The 20682-nt window shown below is 45.7% G+C and overlaps 1 protein-coding gene across 2 annotated transcripts in view; it reads right to left on the bottom strand.

The window, feature by feature from the left end:
- Positions 1-20682, bottom strand: part of LOC124480640 (calmodulin-binding transcription activator 1) — a 104482-nt gene that overhangs the window by 58053 nt on the left and 25747 nt on the right. Inside the window, exon 4 of one of the 2 annotated variants that reach the window (XM_047040162.1) lies at positions 12531-12833. The exons of the other annotated variant lie outside the window; for it this stretch is intronic. Within the exon in view, the coding sequence (XP_046896118.1) occupies positions 12807-12833 (27 nt within the window). The 3' untranslated portion in view covers positions 12531-12806. Of the gene's footprint in view, positions 1-12530; positions 12834-20682 lie in introns of those variants that run through there. 2 annotated transcript variants of the gene reach the window in all.

Raw genomic sequence — 20682 nt, 5'->3', positions numbered from 1 at the left:
CTCCATAGAGGACCTCCAGGTCAAGGTCCCTGCTCTCCAGACATGGAACACTGAGTATTGAGGCCAGAACACTCCTCGGTATCAAACAAACCGAGCGTCACAGCATGCAAGACTTTCAAAGAACAGCTGGAGAGAGTGAATAAGGGGGCCACTGTAACCTGCCTGAATCTTATTATAGTGGTGTTGAGAGCTGGAGAACATGTCAGATGAGTTTTAAATCACCTCTACCCTAAAGCATAGTACTTTGCAGGCTTAAGTGTACCAAGATAAATCAATTCATCATCCACTGTAAGTGGCCTTATCTGTGATCAGTGCTATGGCTATGGAGATAACCAGAGTCCTTAGCGGTGCATGACAGCCTGGGGAGGCAGTGTGGTGTTCCTGTGTGAGCGTACAGCCACCTGCCATCAGGGAGCTGAGCCTGGTCTATGGGCTCAGGACACTGACAGCCAGGTAAACAGGCAGACAAGACCCAAATAAAACAAGGGGGGCGAAAGGAAGGAAGAAAAGGGTGTGTGTGTCTGAGAGAGAGAGAGAGAGAGAGAGAGAGAGAGAGAGAGAGAGAGAGAGAGAGAGAGAGAGAAAGACAGAAAGACAGAAAGACAGAAAGAAAGAAAGAAAGAAAGAAAGAAAGAAAGAAAGAAAGAAAGAAAGAAAGAAAGAAAGAAAGAAAGAAAGAAAGGGAAAATACACAGCGGGATATTGAGATTGAGTGAGAGTGAAGCGGGTGGAGGTGCTATACAGTCACAGGGTTAATGACTTCTGGGACAGGGTGGGCCATCTCACTTTCCAACTGGCCATCGACACCTCAGGACGGCAGGGCCGGAGTAGGGCGGGCCCAGGGAAGAGCTCTGTGTGTCTCCCGGATAATAGGTATGAATACAGGAATCAAATTTATCATGCATATTAAACCACAAGGCTGGGCTCAGAAAATACAGAGCGCATAAAAGGATGCAGGAACGCAGGGAGAAAACAAAGGGAGGGGTGGAGGTCGTAAAAAGAGGAAAGCCCGGGCCCATGCCAGCCCTCCCCAAGTTGGGAGATAAAGATGACTGATTCCCGCTCCACTTCCAGCCCAATCTCTTTAGTGCCTAGAGGAAAGGAGGGGGGAGAGGGGGAGTGAAGAGCCAGAAAAGGGAATTGAGCATGAAGCTACTCCACGTCTCATGTTGGTGGAATTCAGATATTCAGTTGAGTTCTAATTCTCTCTCTCTCTTTCTCTCTCTCTTTCTCTCTCTCTCTCTCTCTCTCTCTCTCTCTCTCTCTCTCTCTCTCTCTCTCTCTCTCTCTCTCTCTCTCTCTCTCTCTCTCCCTCTCTCTTCTCTCTGTGTTTCTCTCTCTGTCTCTCTATGTTTCTCTGTATCCCTGTCTCTCTCTCTCTCAGTGTTTCTCTCTCTCTCTCGTGTTTCTGGTGGCAGGAAAACAAACATCAACACCGGGCCCCTGGGCTGATGTTTCCCAATGTTCTACACAGTACACGGAACGTTCAAATGCTGAATAATTACCATGATAATCATCTGCTTTCCACAAGGGTCTCCAAATGCACACCTGACATCTGACATTTGGTACCCATGGCTCCTCTCTCAATCTACATAATTACATTTCTACCTCATTTTCATGCATATGTTTGGATAAAATGTCTCCAGCCTTGTATTTCTTGGTAAAGAGCAGGCTTGATTACCCTCCTGCCCTGTGGTGTGTGGGGCTGGTGGGATTTGAGACTGTCTCTGCTCTACAGTTAGACCCTGTGATTTATATCACTGGCTTGGTGGAGAGCTAGCTAATGATGCCCAATATTCTGGAAGGTAGCTAGCTACCACTGTGAGAGTGCACCCACCCAATCAATGGTTGGCTTGTCACCACAATGCACATAGGAACCTTATTGGATGTTCAATTAGTCTGGCATTTAATTTGAGTTAACAGGTTTGAAAATGGTGAGACGTGATTAGGGGGAAGGGGTTGGCGAAGAGCAGGGAGGCAGTTAGTCCCTGTTTGACACGGCTGGTGTTTGGGTGTAAAGACAGTGCCAGTCTTTACACACGATCTACTCAATTCCTAAATATAATACTTTGTGAAGTGTGTGTCTGTGTAGAAATGCGCCTGCGTGCGAGCATGCGCATGTGCCAATGTTTGTGTAAGGGTGTCAACTGCCAAAGCATGCCCCATCTACCAGTGCTGTGCAGGGACCAACATTTCCTTTACAGGCCAGCCCCTTATGTAAAGCCTGACTGACAGTAAGATCCTGCTCTGACTGGCTTTTTGTTCATTCTACCTGGAAGCAGAGCCTTCACGGTGCTCTGACAACCACATCAAGGCTTTATGACAAGCCAACTCCACTTAAGTGTCACCATAAAGAAATGATCAGATTTGGCATTTTTCACACATTGCCTTGTTCAGAACGAGTTAGAGACTAAAACAAAGTACAGACTGTGCTCCAGTATATGCCCACCCCCCACCCCCTCTTCTCGTTATTATTAAATGGAATAAGCTTTTCTTTTGGGAGGTTTTCTTTCCATTGGGTTGCCCTTTTGAACAACCTGAGGGGGATTTTAACATGCCATTACCCTTTGACACGGGTCTGGGAGTGAAGGTAGGGGTGTGGAGAGGGATTTTTCCCTGGCCCAAGACATAGAGATGAACGACAGGGCAGGGCAGGACAGGGCAGGGGGAGGACAGGGGGGGAGGGCAGGGGGAGGGCGGGGGGGGGAGCTTCTCTGCCCGTGTCCCAGGGAGGGGAGATGAAGAGGGTGCCCAGGGGCAGCAGGGGTGGGAGGCCCCAGCCTGGGCTCTAGCGACGGCTGCCTGCCAAAAACAGCCGGAATCCCATTTATTCCCGGTGACCTTAAATAAAACGACGGCTACCCCTGTGGGCCTCATCTGAGGCCAAAATCAAATGGCCATGTTTTCCGCTCTCTCTACCCCACTGCTAGAGAAAATGAGCTTTATCTGTGGGGGGACTGTGGCCCATGTGACTAATGCCCCCTTCCCTGCCTGCTTTCCCCCCGCAAACTCCATTGGAGAGTTAATCGGCAAAGCTGTCGCTTTTTAATTACTGCCTTTTGCAATGGAGGTGCCCCAATGCAGGAGCACTTGGGATTACTTTGGAAAGTTTCCAATAATGTATCACTGTGAATTGCCTTGTGACTGGGGACACACTAAAACACATACACACAGACAGAGGCACATTGACAAAGACACACTCCAGCACACCTTCCAAGGTGACATGGGGCTGTCCAACAAAGATGTTAGATAATTACTGCAACAGAGACAATATTAGAACCAAATTATGTACTCCCATTTGATTAGTTTGGGCTGGTGTTGAAGTGACAAGTCTGTGAGAGGTGAGGTACTCTTATTACTCTGAAAGAAGGTTTGACCCAAATTCTCTATCAAGGACCCAACCAGCCCTACTCAATATGGTGTGGCAGTTAAAGATTAAAAAGGAAATTTTTGAATTGTATTGAACTTGTTGGTTTGAATTCTAAGTCATTTTCTTAGATTCCTGCTATTTCTTTTCTCTAAACTGTCCATATAATCTGATGATCTAACAAACACTTGAAAGTTGCAGTTCAAGGGCATGCCTATGTCCTGTGGACACTGGTGTTTTATGTAGTGCCCAACACCAGTTCAGAGCCAACCGAGATCTGAATCAGGAAGACTAATTAAAATGGAGTTAGTCACAAATAGCTGCATCAGGCCGCAATCGAGGCATATGTTAAAACTGAATTACTAATTAGGCCAGCAAACAGCAGACAAATCCCAGACTGCTTGAGGAGTCTCTGCACGTCACTGATATATGAAAAGGTATAAACAAACAGCAATATGGTTGTTTAGCTTCTCCAAACCACTTACAAGGATCCAATTATGGCAGAACCCTGGAGCCGCCAATACAATCAGGCGGGACTGAGTCGGCGTTATGATTAACTGCGAAGGCCACACTCTCAATGGCTGATCCAGAGAGCCAACAGGCTAGGCCAACCAGGGCTAGTTATGGGCCTGGTTGGCCCCTGGGCCGACAGCCACGCTGAAGCAGGGCAGGAGAGAGTTGAACCGCAACGTAACTGGAGTAAAGCAGTTCTGCACACACATTTTCCACACACATCAGCGCAGTACTCTACAATGTACGAGCTAATTCGCTGGATGGCTTGGCTTTATAGACACCCCCCATAGGGTGCGGTATAACACACCATTAGCACAGTGAATTCCTTGAACAATGCTTACGGCGATAATCTGTTCAGCGTACACACCTGCTCCTGTCTCTGAGCTTTATGGATAAAGGCAGGGTGTATATTCAACACAGTTCAACACATTCCAGTGCATTCCTGGAAGACTCGAATGCTGTCAGAGCCTACAACGTTTCTCAACAAAACAAAGTAAAAATGAATAAAACAGCTAATATTTTTCTAGAGGCGCCATGTTTGTTTGCATCATGTGCCCTCGTGGGTTGTGGGTTTGGTTGTGAGTACCCACCTGTAAACAGCTCTATCCATACAGTACACAGAGCTCTCAGATGCACGACATCTCAGATGCACGACATCTGCTATAATACAACATTAAAGCTGTTTCTCGCCTGCTACCTTCTTTGTCCAACTGGGTTGTGTTCCCACCTATTTCCCTCTTTTCAGCTGGAACCAAAGGGAGCACAGGAGGCGTAGTGTGGCGATGGATGAGGGGTGCTTCTTTTGCCATTCATCATTCAATGCCGGAGGTCGTGCACAGTTAGCCGGTTAGCTTCTGGGGATCTGTAAAACACTCTCCCTGATGCCTAGCTGTCAGGAGCAGTGAAGCTGCAGGAAAGAGAAAACACACACCAACACACTCTCACTGACATACACACACTCTCAGACCTGAAAGAGTCCTCTTCACCAGAAGACTATCAGTCCAACCACAGACTGCCTTAATGGGGTGTTTCAGAAAGAACTGCTAGCCTACAACCTTCATAGACAAATCAGTAAAGTCCTGGACATTAGAGAAAACATTTGTTAGCAATGACATGTGTTTTGTCAATCACCAATGTCTGTGTTGATTTGATCAGCTTACTGATCTGTTCTTCTGAAGCCAGTCTAGAGAGCTTTGACGTCAGCATCTCCTGACCAGACCGGTCCTAACAAGACAGACACGCTGACTATGGGCACGGGAAGTCACACACACACACACGCAGTGGGATGCCACACAGCATGATACTGCCCTAACTCTGAGCTTTATTCATTGGTCTCAGATACACATTCCCACCAACACCTCGTGCCCACCCAGCTCACCTCTCTCTGCCAAGACAGGGAGGTCCAGTGTTGAAAAGGCCCACCACTCCACTCCAATTAGAGAGAACCTGATTGGTGGTAGCCCTCGTTCCAGCAGGAAGCCACTCAATGTTCAGCTTGTGCCAACTTCTCAGCCCTCACTCCAGTCTGGATGGGCCTGGCCCAGGCCACTCCAGGCCGGGCACCATTTCTGAGCTTCACAATGGTGCAGTCAAACATAGGGTCTGAATGCGTGTGTATGTGTGTGCGTCTGTACCTTACAATGAAGTACCAGAGAGCAGCACCACATCCCTCCCTACACTGTGTGATTAATATGCAGGCTTGTGGTGGAGCTACTGGGACACGGGGAGGCATAGAGGAGAGGTTTGACTGTGGTTTAATTAGTGCGGCTCTGGCAAATTCTCTGTCCGTAATTATGGTCAGGGATCCTACTGACCTTTCTGGTATTTTCTGCGTGTTTGGCTTTTATCCGATCATGCATTATTCAGGGTCTTTGTTGTGCATGTTGTGTTCAGCCACTGTCTCTGCAGCAACGCTGCATAAAACCGTGCTAGCACGATGGCCAAACGGTGCTCTATCATTTCCTTTGATTCCCCCCAGCCCCCAAACCCCCTCAAATCAGAGCACTCTGCCATGAAACGATGGGGCCAGCCTGGCACGGGCTGAGCAGCTTGTCCAGAAGGCAGCCATACATATTTATAAGAGTGTCATTCTGTTTGCTTTCATAAGATTCAATTTTGCGCGGGGGAAGGGGTAGAAAAAACAAACATTCTAACAACATGAGAATCGCCTGCCAAAGGCTCCCTCACTGCCACCCGACAGATCCTTTTTCCATATTTTTCCTGCTAGGGTGTTTTTCATGTTAAAGGGGAGGGAACGAGAGGGAACCTAGGGGTGGAGAGAATGAGGGGTACACTACAGCCGTGGAGGGGGAGGAGAGCTGCAGGAGAGGAGGTGACATCCAGAGGTGCTGGAACAGCAGCATACTAACTAGGTTATTATGGGATTAATTACAGGGTTAACAGGAGGTGTCAAAGCCAGGGCTGTATGGAGGACACCCCACAATCACACGTTTGAGCTTTGCTTTTATACAAACTAAAAAGTGCCCAGACACACAGAAGAGACACACTGGCCATGCAAGTCTGTACAGGGAGCCAGACCAGTGTGCTCAGGCTGTATGAAAGATAGACATGGGAGCATGAGCCACTCAAAACATACACACACACTGCTACAGCATACAACACACACAAGCGCTGAGACACACACGTGGTTCTAACTCTATCTGAACAGACAGTTACGCACACATACACTTACACTCATGTACACATTCTTATTTCCAAAGAAACATACTCATCCATACATATATGCACATACACACACACACCTATGAATGAGAACACACACACATAAGTATAAGAGCAAAGGCAGCGCTGGAGGGATTTGAGCTGCCAGGGCCCCTGTGGGGGGACGAGAGCTTCCTGTTTGCAAGCCTTTCTTTAGCGAAAATGCTTAAAACGGGCCAAACGAGAGCAGTGCTTATCCAGCAAAATTGCTGCTAGATGGAGCAGAAAGTGCACACATTTTCTATGACACCCCAGTAATGAGGTTTTATATTGACCCAGGCAGGGAGAGTGGAATGGCCCGCTGCTCCTCTCTTCTCTCCCTGCTCTCTTCCCCCCCCTGCCTGCACCCCCTCTTCCTCCAGTCTGGGGGTCCCACCAGTTAACCAGCCTGGCCTGGCCTCAGACAGGCATCAGAGCACAACACACATCACTCACCAGCCCATCAAGTATTCATAAAGCCCCATTATACTGCCAGTTTGCATAAAGTGCACTAAGGGGGGCTGAGGCAGGAAATATCATTAGTCGGTCTGCCACCATACAGCATAGCATGGTTATTTAGCCAGTTCCAGAAATACTTTTTCACAGCATTCAAAGACTCAGATATGATCTCAACGACAGACAACCAGACAGTTTTGTTTCAACGGTACATCACAAGTGAATCACTTTTAACAGCATCGTCCATGTTGACTTTTATTGCAGCTTTTTGCTAGTAGTGTTTTTTAGAGATTAAAGTGCTTTCAGCTTAACCAATGATGCATGGATGAACAACACTATTACGATTGGCTTTATTATAAATCTATACAAACACACACATACAGCTGCTTTCATGAAGGTGTCTTCCAGAAGACACCCCGTTCCCAGAATCATAAGTGCCACAGGCGATGGCCCATGATGCATAGCTCTATATCCCTTCGTTGCTGGCGCTAAAGGTCAGCGCTGGATGTTTGTGAGAGCCTGGATAGACGCTGATCTCACTGTGATCTTTGAACACTTATTGCATTCATAGGTTTTGTGTTCTGTCTAGCACCCTGGCCTTCTTCTAGGAACAGTGACATTCACAACTGAAAAAAAGGTAGAAAAGAGGAGGATTGTGACCCATCCATCATGGATTCATTAGCCGTGTCCCTGGCTTCCTGCACCCTAGCTCCCATATACACTGCTTCTTCTCAGCTTGTCACGTTAGCAACGGCTCCTTTCCGAAACCAAGGCCAGCCTGTCTCTTATTAGCAATATTTTTGTATGTCCGTCAGGGTAGCATGCACCAAGCTATTTTAAGGAAATGCATCAACCACTGAGTTTTTGCTAAGTCTGCAGTACTCTGATAAATTAAAAATGTATGCTTGGATGGGAATAATTTTGGTATTACACCACTGATAATTATTATCTTAAAGGGCTACACATATCATTTTCAGAAAGGGGAATTTGTTTTTTCATAAGAGTTTTAACTGCATAAGCGAGGGCGGAAGTCCTGTTATGTTCTATGACGTTCTGTCGTTTTCCCCTCCTCGCTGTGACTGAGGTGCCAAGATCTGTTATGTGCTTCCTGACAAACATAAGCCTCAAAGGTCTCTCAGTATGCTTTAAGGCTGTGTTATTTTTGACACGCATCAAAATGTGACCTTTAAATGATTCTTATTATCAGAGAAACCAAACAAAAAAATCAATAGGATGCAGCTGGAGAGAAGGGATTAACTAAGGCCAAATTGATCATTCCATTCCATTCTCATCGTGATTTGGGATGTTCCAGCGACACACATCTGACCTGACCACAGGCTCCTTTCACCACCTCAAAACAAGTTCATCCTCCTGGAGAAACACAAATAACTACGACTTCCCTTCACAGAGACAGAGTGCTAGGTCCATTTTCCTCACCGAGAAATACTACAGGCCTCAGCCTGAGCCCTCCTCTACAAGCCAGGGGTTTATCCTGATAAGGAAACAGGCCTCCACACTAACTCCACACTGGTTCAGAGTCCTGCCTTCACTATTCACCATGGGCATATGAAAGGAGATGAACTCATTGGTCCATCAAACTGCAAAAACAAATACATTAATCATTAGAACACATTGATAGATCATTAATTATTGTACCTTACTGTTGATGTTGCACATTGTTGCATCCTTTCACGGCTAATCAGACCAGTGTAGCAAGGCTTCATTAGACAGGTCTCTCATTTACTCTGCTTTATCTGGATGAACAGCCATTTGACATGGACCCTCAGAGATAAGACAATATTTATCTGAAGAAGCATTCAGAAAACACGGAACACAAAAACAGGGGAGTGTTAGGCTGGTGTTTTCCCCTGTGTTTCTCTCGCTGGGTTCATATTAAAGCTGAGATGCCACAGCTCCACAGATAACTATGATAACAAAGATAGCAAATCTGGCAAATGAAAAATGGCAGTTTTCCTCTTCAAGCAGATACATCAGTGTTTATCAAATCAATGCCAGACAGAGGAATTTGAAGGTAAAATAATGAACCACTTATAAATGATCTTTGCTTGGCTGGGCCTTACCTGATCGGGGTGTTAAGGGACCAGCAATGCGAGGCATATTAGGAGAGGTCTATTAATCCTGAAGCTTCTCATAGCTGACTGTAAAATGAGAGAGTCCTCTGTGACTTGCTAGACACATCCTTTTTAATTTTCCTGTGGAACAAAGTCAGCCACACAGCTCTCATTGATTGGGTGTGAAAGTTTTCGGTTCCCCTCGTATTTGTCAGCCAGTACAGCCTGAGCGTTTCATTATGGCTCCCTGGGACCCACGCTACAGCACGCCACTACCTCGCATGCGGCCTCCATAGCAACTGGGGAGGCCATTCTCTCTCTGCAGAAATGTGCTTTTAATTGAGTGACATCTAATCAGGCAGTGAAATACAGCAGCGGAGTTAACACAACAGGTCAACAAGGGACAAGGACTGCCAGCTGCAATCGGCGTAACGCAGCGGCGCTTAGCAAAAGTTAAGCAAGCCCAAATCAGTCTGGTTTTAATGAAGGGAAGCGCCGGGTCGGAGGGATTCTTTATGAGATCCTCGGGTGAGTGTGTGATTGGATATGACGAGGGCTACACGGGCTTGGGGAGCAAGGCTGTTTTTGATGTGAGGAGATTACCGAAGCTGAGAGGTCTCACCAGCCCCTACCCAGCACATATTAAACAGCCTCTTTGCTAAGGATTTTCATTGTCGTCTGTTTTTCATGGCTGGTTACAAGCAGTAGCATGGCAGTTTGGGCTGTCTGCGATTTTCCCCAGGCTCCTCTCAGATGTTAACTGAAATAGCATTTCTTTTTATTATCAGATGTCAAATCAGTGGACGAGGGGACACCATCAACTTTGCAGACATAAATCATGTGCGCTGGCAGGACTGTGATTGGGGAAGTGGTGAGTCTGGTGACACACATAGATAGAGAGGTGAACACACACAGTCTGTAAATCTCCATCCCCTTCTTCAGGGAGTCATTGGAATTCATGATCTTTCGGGCTATGCTAACTCTAATCCTCCACCGCTCTCCTCCACCACTGCAGATATGGCAGACACCGTTCTCCGCTCCTGCGCCCGTCCCCAATGTCAGCTTCACTTCACCAAACACATTCTCCCAAAGCGGCCCTCTGTGGGAGAACAGCATGCTCGACCTTTCTCAGACAGTGTCATCCACACAGCTGAAATAAATGAGATTTTAAATGCCGCGGATCGTGCTCGCCAGCCTGGCGCTAAGATACCAGGGCTTGGATTGGATCTGGTACAGGGCATGTTTTTATATGGCCTCCAGATACAAACAACTGCCGGTGAACTGCGGCCCTTGGTCTGGTGGATCTGAAGATGCTCTGTGATGAGGCTGGATCCTCCTAAGGTTCCAGCCAAGGGAGGTGTTGCCACGGGAGCAGCAGCTCAGTGCCTGTTGTTTAGACAAGGACAGGGCGCTCTTGTTAAACTCAGGGTAACAAATGTCTGTGAAAACTGCTGTGCGAATAAAAGTGAAGTGAAATGAGGCTGTGTTTGTACTCTTTGCAGGCAGCAGAGTAACTGCTAATTGGAAGCACCTTATGAGGACGCTTCAGCGGCTGGAGATCCAGCCCTTAGCTTAACTTCAGAAGGAGCTGTGCTGTTGCAGTGTGACTCTAATTTACACAGCGAGGGGAATGCTTATCAGTGAGCTTTACTTTGGACTTTCTGTCTAGAATTGCTCTCGAGGCCAATTGTAGAGCAAAAATGTTTTGCTCCACAGCATATTCAGGTAATCAGGTTGGAATGGATTCAAACAATAATCACAAAATGTATTTAAACTCTTTATTTGTCTGTCGGAACCCAAATATATGTATGGAATCCCAGACACACACACAAACACATGGACACACATCATGAGCTCAAGGCTTTGAGGATGACAGGGAAGGGACGACAGCTAATCAAAAAATCTGCCAAACAATTGGAGGTCAGATCCCAAGATGTTCTGTATCGCTAACAATTTCCTCTGCTGTTATGGCACACGGGCAGTGATGACACAGCCTGACAGCCACTGTGGGTGTGTGTGTGTGTGTGTGTGAGAGGAAGAGAGAGGAAGAGAAAGAGAAAGAGAGAGAGAGAGAGAGAGAGAGAGAGCGAGAGCGAGAGCGAGAGCGAGAGCGAGAGCGAGAGAGAGAGAGAGAGAGAGAGAGAGGAGAGAGAGAGAGAGAGAGAGAGAGAGAGAGAGAGAGAGAGAGAATGTGTATTGAGTATGTGGATTTGAGGGTGTGTGGCATTGCCACAGATAAGGCTCAGTGAGGATGGAGCCCTTACGACCCCTGGCCACTCTTCACTTGTCTGTGGATAAGAGCAGTGTCATCCTAGGAAGCCTGGCGTGTCACTTTAAACAAGCAGAGAGGAGGGGAGCAGAGCGACAGAGGGTGCAGGGGTGTGTAGGTGAATATGTTAATGCCTCGTGTCCACTGCTTTACATATGGGTGGAGGCTCGCTGCTTGTTCTGAGGGGGGTGTGGGGGGGGGGGATCTAAAAGTGGCATGTGAGCAGCCCGCTAGGATGAGAGAGTGGTGCTGATAGTGTTTCTGTGCACGTCCTCCTCTGTTAGCCATTACTGTGTGCAGACGAGGGCCAATGTTTACTCTGCTGAGACAAGCAAGTCTACTGCTCTGGGTGGCAACCTTGTGACTCCCCTCTCTCTCCTGCTGCCAGCTCCTCTCACGTCTCAGCCCGGTCGGCTCACTCTCCCTCCCAGACTACACCTGCCTCCCAGCACACGCTTCTGAAGTAGAACCTGAGAGGGGAACTGATATGGCATGTTTGTCATCATGTTAGCCAGTTTGATCTGTGTCCTTCAGGAGGCGTTCAGTTAAGACTGCAGGAGGCATTCCTAAAACATTAGCAGGTATCATAGCTGTATTCCTCAGGAGGAGCACCTTGCCTCCTATCTCCCCTCTCTCTCTCTCTCTCTCTCTCTCTCCTCTCTCTCTCTCTCTCTCTCTCTCTCTCTCTCTCTCTCTCTCTCTCTCTCTCTCTCTCTCTCTCTCTCTCTCTCTCTCTCTCTCTCTCTCTCTGTTATTCCACTTGGTCATAGCTAGTAGCTAGTTAGCTAGTTTATGTATCCTTAGTATAGTTAGACCACATATTTAAATTTAAGATTCCTATATATGTTTATTGTATGCACCTTCCTGCCAAAGCAAATTCCTTGTCTGTGCAAATGTTCATGGCGAATAAATCCCTTTCTGATTCCGATTCTGATTCTCTCTCTCTCTCATTCTGACTCTTAAACACACAGCTACTCTTACAGCACACATACAAACACTCCAACATTAAGAAGAGGTATCAAATTGGAGAACATGAATCCTTGGTAATAAAAAGAGAATAAATCATGTAAATGGAAATAGGATTAATTGGATATAATCCTATCATCTAAACATGAAAACATGGATGGCATACAAATGATTAATTTTACAAATGAAATTATTAAAGGACAGAAAAAGTAATTGAGCATGCAGAAACAAATTAGAAATTAGAAAAAGGAATATAGAAGTTTGAAAAAAGACACGCACTGTATTCATAATAAAAGTGAAGAGAAAACAAGAATATGAAAAGCATGGAGCAAGAAGGGTGAAAAGAATGATACAGTAAGTCATGGCAAAATGGATAAATCAATCATAATGCATCAAATAAAAAATGAAATGATTACCAAGATTATGCAGAAGGTCAGGGTCAGGGGTCAAGTTCAAAAGTTCACTAATTATGGCGTCTGCATGGATGTTTCTGGAAGAAATAAAGCAGGGGAGTGAAGTAAGTACACTTTATACTAAGTGCTGTTTAAGTTCTACATCTACCTGACAATGTGTGGCACTCAAATATTAATGTGACACAATGCCATGGTAAGCACTGAAACATAGCTTGATACTAAGGAGATAAGTTGAATTTCTTTAGGAGACAGTGGTCTTTACTGAATCACAGACACTTATTCCCCCCCCTGTAAAAATTTAGGCAGCATCTTTTTATCATCTCATAACAAGTGCTCAACCATAAATTATGTGTTTGCTCATTGCAAAACCTTTCAGGAAAATTAGGTGGACGAAGCAGGACATGGAAGCAAAGCTGTAACATCATTCACTCTATCTCTCATACTCACACACACACACACTTTATTCACAGTAATGTATCACACAGACTCATCCTTAGCGCTGTGATGAATGAAACTGAAATAAAAACACTACAAGCTAGGAGGACTTGACAGCAGCCAAAATGAGGCTCCTTGGTGCACTGTTCTCCACCCATCATTAACAGTGTGTTCACTGAGGGACTGCGAGCCAGCTCAGGGTTGAGCAGACGGGAGCTCTCCCAGGTATTAGCTGCTAATTGCCATCAACCAAACAAGCTGCAGTTTCAGGAAAAACAATCTATATTAATTCCTCCTATTCTCCCCTAAAGAATACACACTGCAACTTCTTGGGCACACAAGATAAATGCTTATACCATAATTACAACTAATTGTGCAAATAATTGCAAAGTTCTCATGCCACCTACACCCAGCCTTAAACAAAAGCAATCTTGGCTGGCTCGGTTGTGGTTGTGGATTAGTAGAATATAGAGGTTTCCTCTATCTGCCTTTCCTCTCACTCTCTCTCTCTCTCTCTCTCTCTCTCTCTCTCTCTCTCTCTCTCTCTCTCTCTCTCTCTCTCTCTCTCTCTCTCTCTCTCTCTCTCTCTCTCTCTCTCTCTCTCCCTCCCTCCCTCCCTCCCTCTCCCTCCCTCTCTCCCTCCCTCCCTCCCTCCCTCCCTCCCTCTTGCTCTTTGAGACATGACTGAGGTGAGAACGACTCTGCTGCATGGAGGAAAAATAATAGAACTGACAAAGGGAAGGGGAATGAGGGGGAGGCTGACAAGGATTCATGGATGTTCTGTAAGCAGACATGTTCCTAAAGCAGCCCGTCTCTCCCACCAAAACATTTGGAAGCCCTGAGAGCTTTAAGCTTTCGGCTATGTCTTTCAGATTATATCCCAGCCTTCGTTTTACTTTTAGGTAGAAAATACAAACAAACAAAACATCCCCTGTAAATCGAGATAGCCTTTTGCAGCAGGTTTTACACCTAATCCCTTTCATTTCAGGTCAGGATAATATTAGTGCTCTCTTACTGCTCTGATGGTCAAAGCATACTTCAAAGATTCTGTGTGCTTCTCCGACAGAGGGAAGGGGAGAGAGAGAGGGCAGAAGGGAGACCAGGCAATCCCCCATCTATTACCGACCAGCCAATCATCAAAGACAAATTACTGTACACTTCACTGGGATATGCTAATTCCAAATTAGATGCAAGTCATCAAAAGATAAGCAGTATGATATTTTGCATCTACAAATTGAAAATGTCTGCTTCTACGAGTTTTAATGCCAACTTAGGGCAAAAACAAGTGTTGCACTGGTGCCAGGCTTGGATTTTAATCATAAATATGGATCCTTTAGGTCAGTTCACTGAGATATCATAATTCTGCAGAATGACTGACTTTCTCATGGTACACGTTGAATCAAAAGGTGCTTTAAAAACCTCTGTTGTGATAAGTGCGGATATTCTCTTGTAATTTCTCAAAGAACAGATAACATACAGTTTTTTGCTAAGTTGACTTTGGGAGCAAGATTGCCAACACACAGTTAGTTTTAACAATAGAAACACACAGAGACAATTACACCCTCCTCAGGGAGTACCAAACTAAAGAGCTAGTCAATACTTCTCTGCTACATCCACATCCAAATGGCTGGGTCAGCTCCAATACCTCAGCTTCTTTCTGTTCTTTTCCCCCACAGCACCTTTCTAACATCCCTCAATGAAGGCCCAGTAATCCCCACAGCACTGGAGCGTGAATGTCTTTATGAATTTCACCCTTACGTTTGACACCTGATATTGAAGACCATGTCGCACACTCAAGAGCGATGAGCAGTACTTTGACAATGTCAATACTTCTGGTAACATGCAGAGTAGGCATATAGACTAATAACAGAACAAGTGTATCAGTAAATGAATAGACAAGGCCGGAGTACTGGAGGCGGTGAACTGCTCCGGCAACAAATGACCTGACAGGACAAATACATGACAGCAGCAAGCAGCAAGTGCACTTGAGGGTATCTAAGAAGCATTCCACAGAGTAGGGGATGGTTTTACCTTAGAACAAAAGCCTGTGTGTTGGAGGATGAGGTAGTAACTCTACAGAAAGCACCCACTGTGCTCAGTTGACATCAAAGTCATGGTGTGGTTGTGGGCTCATTTGCCCTGTGGCTCCATTCATGGTGGCCTCGTTTCTATAGAGCACCTGAGGTCAAATCAACAGAATCAAGGTAGAAAAACATCTGGTCCCACCTCCCCCCTATTTGATGTGTCCCACCTCTATTCCACCCCTCCTATCACCGCCCCCACCCCCCCCGGCAAGCCAGCACATGACGGCGCTTATCATGGGAGCACAGTGTGGAGATATTGTCAAGACCGCTTTCAAGTAATCCTGATTAAAGAGCTTGACTTTTATTCTCTCAAGTACACTCTCTCCATCGCCGCCATCCCCCATGGCACACAGGGGTGCTGTTGTGTGGCTGTTGGACCTCATCCACTCACCGTGGACCTCATCTGTAAGCACCAACACTCACACATCGGCCAGGCCCCCCTCCTAAATCACATGGAGTGTTGCTCTGCCAGTGAAGGAGGACTGGCTTAGCTGGGAGCCCTGTGGGGCCGAGGAGGAGGCTGGCTGAGGTTGGGACACAACTTCATCATGGACCAAGGAACGACGCGACGTGAGCACAAACTGTTAGTCTGAGAACACGCTGCTTTAGCATCAAAAAGGTTAGGCTGGTAAAAACAATGACCTGAGTAGGAGCACGACAGCCAGCGCAGAGACCATGACAGGTTTTGGGCTGTGTGGCAAAGAGTAAATTGTGAAGGGATTATTTTTCTTCATTACGCAAGCACTTTCTCCTGAATAATTCATCCACATGGCTTGTTTTAATCAATGCCAGATTGACAGCAGCGTGTCACCACGTCTTGGGGAACGGACAACCCCCGAGCCTTTCCGTCTTTGTTCAATGTCACAAATGTTAAAACATCAACAGATTAAAAAACTGTCTATGTGCAAATATCGCTCTCTTGTTAATGGAAAGAGGGCCTCGTACATGCTTTGTGGATAGAAAATGTCCTTTCATTAAATGGACAGCATTGGCTTGAGCAGCATGCTGAGATTGTTGTGTGGTGTGTGTATCATATCTCCCCTTGTCCCTCTCCCTAGTCTTGGTTACGAGGAGGAAGAGGGGAGCAAGGTGGAGAGCAGGGAGCAAGTATGTCCTCCAAGACAGACAGACAGACAGACAGACTGACAGACGGATAGACCCCAACGAACCCAGGCCATGGCGTTCCTCATGGCTGTCCTATACTGAAGCTGTCACTCGTGGCGTCAGGGCCTGTGAGGCAGGCAATTTGAGCGTAGCAGTGAGAATCGATAGCCCATCACATCACGTTCGCAGGCAGCCCACCACCCTGAAGAGGCTGGAGTGCAATTTACAGCATATTGTTTTTGGCCCTGGAAGCAAACAGGCGCAGGGAACGATAGAAGCATCATGGTGGAGAGAGAGCGGCCTGGTCACTGTCATAACGGCCTTCTCCGTGGTCACACAGGGCCAGCCCCAGGTAATCCCTCTGGGTCAAAGACTGCTCGGATGCTTCAATCTATGACGCACCAGCACTGTTTAGACCAATAGTGCCAGGTTATGTGTATGGTATAGGCCAAACAAACAACATAAGCAGCTCTAAAGGGATATTGAATTGATGATTTCCCCACCTAGAGGACCGGTATTGAAGGGAAGAGACTGAAAATCTTTGCAGGTGCAAGCTAAAGGTGGAGATGTGCACACCAACTCTTCAGATAATAACAGAGGCAGTGTGTGTCTGGAGGTGTGCATGTTTGTACATTATTGCTTGGATTTGTGTCCTATCACACAAACAAGTGACTTATATGCACCTGCAATCATTACCATCAGCCAGCAGGAGAGCTGCAGGGAAAACACCCACACGCTGGGTGCTCAGTGTGCCACATAGATTAGGCTACAGCTTCTGTAGGTGCAGCCACAACACACAACAAACCTAGGCTGGAGGTAGAGAGAGCTATATGAAAATATATGTATTTGTTTTCAGGAAGAAGCACATGTTAAAGCTTTGAAAATCCAGACCATTCCGATAAACAACCTTGAGATGAATAAGCAGTTGACAGAGATACTGGAAGATATTGCTATTATTGTTTGGCAAATGTTATCAGATAGACATAGAGTACATTGTGTGGTCTGATGATTGTACCTACATGCACGACAGTCCCTGGCGCACTATTGTAAACAATATTGTGTCCAATCCACATCATGCAGCCCCCGCTGTGCATGCTGTCCATGTTGTGTCGGATGTTTGACATTGGTTGGAGAGCAAGTCCACAGGGGTATTGAAGTGCCTTTTCAATCTAGCTATCTGATGGGCTTACATGGTGGAGGTGTGCAGTGTTAGTGTTCAATCACTAATCTTATCCAGGAGGCACTACAGGAAACAGGGCTATTATAGGTAAAAATGAAAGAAAAATCATTGCTGTGTGATTGATGGGGCTATTCCCCAGGGGGATAAGCTAGTACTTCACTCAGAACACAGCTACTGACGCGAGCCTCTCTCCACCCGCTCGCCAGTGGTCCTACCTGATTTTCTTTCCATGATGTGTTTATACACTAGGAAACCTAACAGAGGCCAGTCAAGGGCAAGTAACAGTGTCTAGCAGGGAAAAGCCCAACTCTTCGTGAACCTCCCTGTTTGACGCCTCTTTAATAATGCAGCTGTTGAGACGAGGGTATACTGAGGTTTGGCTTGAGTGCCAGTCTTTAGACAGAACTTATTGTATTTAGCCAGCGAAGTCAAACAGTGCTGGAGGTGGTCTCTGATTGGATAGTGTTGAATAGCTGGAGAACAGCTGGAGAGGGGGCGTCATTAGGAGGAGCAATGAAGGGGCTCATACTTCCAAGGTAAGAAGTAGACATTATTGCTGTGTTTCACTCATCATCATCAGCTGTTAGCTGACTACTAATGTGTAAACAACAGTTCTACTTCAGGGCATTGTTAGATGGTTAGCTACCTCAACTGGTTCAATTAGCTATTCTTACAGTATATTTCCATAAAAAACAATGAGTATATTTCCCCTGATAAGATCCGGTTTGCATTAGTAACAAACACGAAAATTGCATTGCTTCTTGGTTTTCCTCTAAAGTCTGAAACCATTGAATGCTTAGGGACTGAAACTTTATGAAAAAAGTAATTCAAGTTTGAAAAACAATAAAAACCTGAATACCTACATACACATACACAGCATGTAGTATTAATTCTGTAGTTGCTGTCTTACTTGTGAAGCCCATCATCTCTGGAGTCCAGACAATGAGAACAGTATGTGAGAGATGTGCACACTCCTCTGGAATGGTAGCAGGTCAGGGGCTGAATCCTGACATTTCCATTTGGAGATAGAAATCTCTAATACCTTGACACTGATTGGAAGCAGTCAGTAGTCCTGCATTTGAATAGCAATCGATAGATGATGTCCACATGCCGGTGTGTGCAAGGCAAGGACAGGCAGGATCCCTGTTCTGGTATCGTCTGTAGGCCTCCTCAGACCTGCACCAGCCCTTCATCACCTTCCACAACATCCCTCATTGCGCATTACAAACGCTTTCCACACAGATATCATTTACATTTACATTTAGTCATTTAGCAGACGCTCTTATCCAGAGCGACTTACAGTAAGTACAGGGACATTCCCCCCGAGGCAAGTAGGGTGAAGTGCCTTGCCCAAGGACACAACATCATACAGGAGGGGCAGGGAATCGATCCGGCAACCTTCTGATTACTAGCCCGACTCCCTCACCGCTCAGCCATCTGACTCCCGATCAGTGTGCGTATGAGGCACATAAATGTGAATTTTCATCATGTCTGCACGCGAGGCATATTAATCAGCACTACATCCCCTGCCGACCAGGCCTCATCCATATTCGTGGAGGCTTATTACACTGGTAGCCAGTGGCGATAAATAAGGATCGATATGCAGAGCTGGTAAAAACACAGCAAGTACAACAGCATGACACAAAGGCAGAGAGCAGGCAGGAGAAGGGAGTGAAGGAGAGAGGCCTGGTAAGCCAGGCTTAAAAACCATCAGCCTCAGCATATTTATGAGAGGAAAGAACGACTCATCTCCTCTGGTAAATATTACAAAGGGAACCATGCACATCTTGTGTTGTCAGGGGCAAATTAGACCGTTTCCTAGTCATGTCAATTTACAAGGCCAAACATTTGAGCTTTTTTTTTTTTTTTTTTTCACCAAGTATGATTAGCCTACAGACACAATGAGAAACCAGCAACAGCACAATATATCAGGCTATAAGGTAATAATGACAACACGTTATGAAATTCAAATACACAGAATTACTGTAGTAACCAGAATTATCTATTAATTATATAATTTACAATTTTGTGTAGTAGTATACATATTATGTTTATTATTACAAAACTCTAAAGATATGTATATGTACTGTTAGGCTATCCCCTAACAGTTGGGGATTGAAAAAATGTAAGTTTTTACATTTAAAACAGGCAAACCTTTTCAGCACATCTGAAAACTGCCAAAAAAATATGAGTGACAAGTTTATTTCTCTTTTGTTAACCTACATAACCAAGCAGACAGTAGGAACTCAATTTGACAAAGTAAGGAATGTCCAAGCTTTCTAGGCTTCCAAGCATTTTCTTTAACAAAGTTTCACAGAAAAGAGAAAGTAATTTCTTTGACAGGCAGGCATTATGTGATAGAAGGGACTTTTCCCAGTGTTAAAGAATGGAGCTCCAAACAACAAAAAGATAGCAGCTGTTTAAAAGGCCAATTTCCCAGTCCACATTGTCATTGTCACACTTTTAACACCAAAGGCAGACACACACTCTGGCATCAAAGGCCATTGATTTTCTAATCAAGAGCAAATGATGATTAAGGCATATCTGCCCCCTTATCTTTTCGTTTAAAATCCCCTTTTCTGGGTTCAATTTGACATTGGTTGTTTTCCCAGTGAGGGGAATCAGGACAGTCAAAGGCAAAGACACCTTGTAGAGACAACTGAGGGTGTCATAAACGATTAAGGCTGGCAAGAAAGAGAAAAAATAACCGAGGCTATGAAAGCCCATTGCCCTGACTGAAGGTGAACGGGCAGTTTACAGTTGTTGCCATGTTTGGAGGGACGACCAAACAATAGACTTGACTTGCGTCTCTGACAGCGTCCCTCAATAAAGTATGAGTCGTCCCCTAAAAATGTTTAAATTAAAGTTTATTGAGGGTGAAAGATACCATCCACTGCCAGTGGCATCAAGAACAGCCATTACTCATTCCTTGACTGATGCAGCTTTCCAGAGATGTCTAACGTAGAGCTAAACTCATTTCCCCACCGGTGCTCCATACGCTCCCTATCCAATACTCTCCTGCATTCCCAAGCTGGGCTCCAATAAACAACATTAAAACCTCAAACTTTGAAGCACCCCTTCTGCCTTCTTCCTCCTTTAATTTGATCAAGTTAGGGACTAATG

The sequence above is a fragment of the Hypomesus transpacificus genome, chromosome 18 (assembly GCF_021917145.1).
Source record: "Hypomesus transpacificus isolate Combined female chromosome 18, fHypTra1, whole genome shotgun sequence".
Taxonomy (NCBI): domain Eukaryota; kingdom Metazoa; phylum Chordata; class Actinopteri; order Osmeriformes; family Osmeridae; genus Hypomesus; species Hypomesus transpacificus.
Note: the sequence above shows the minus strand (reverse complement) of the source record. Positions and strands in the feature narration are given on the sequence as shown.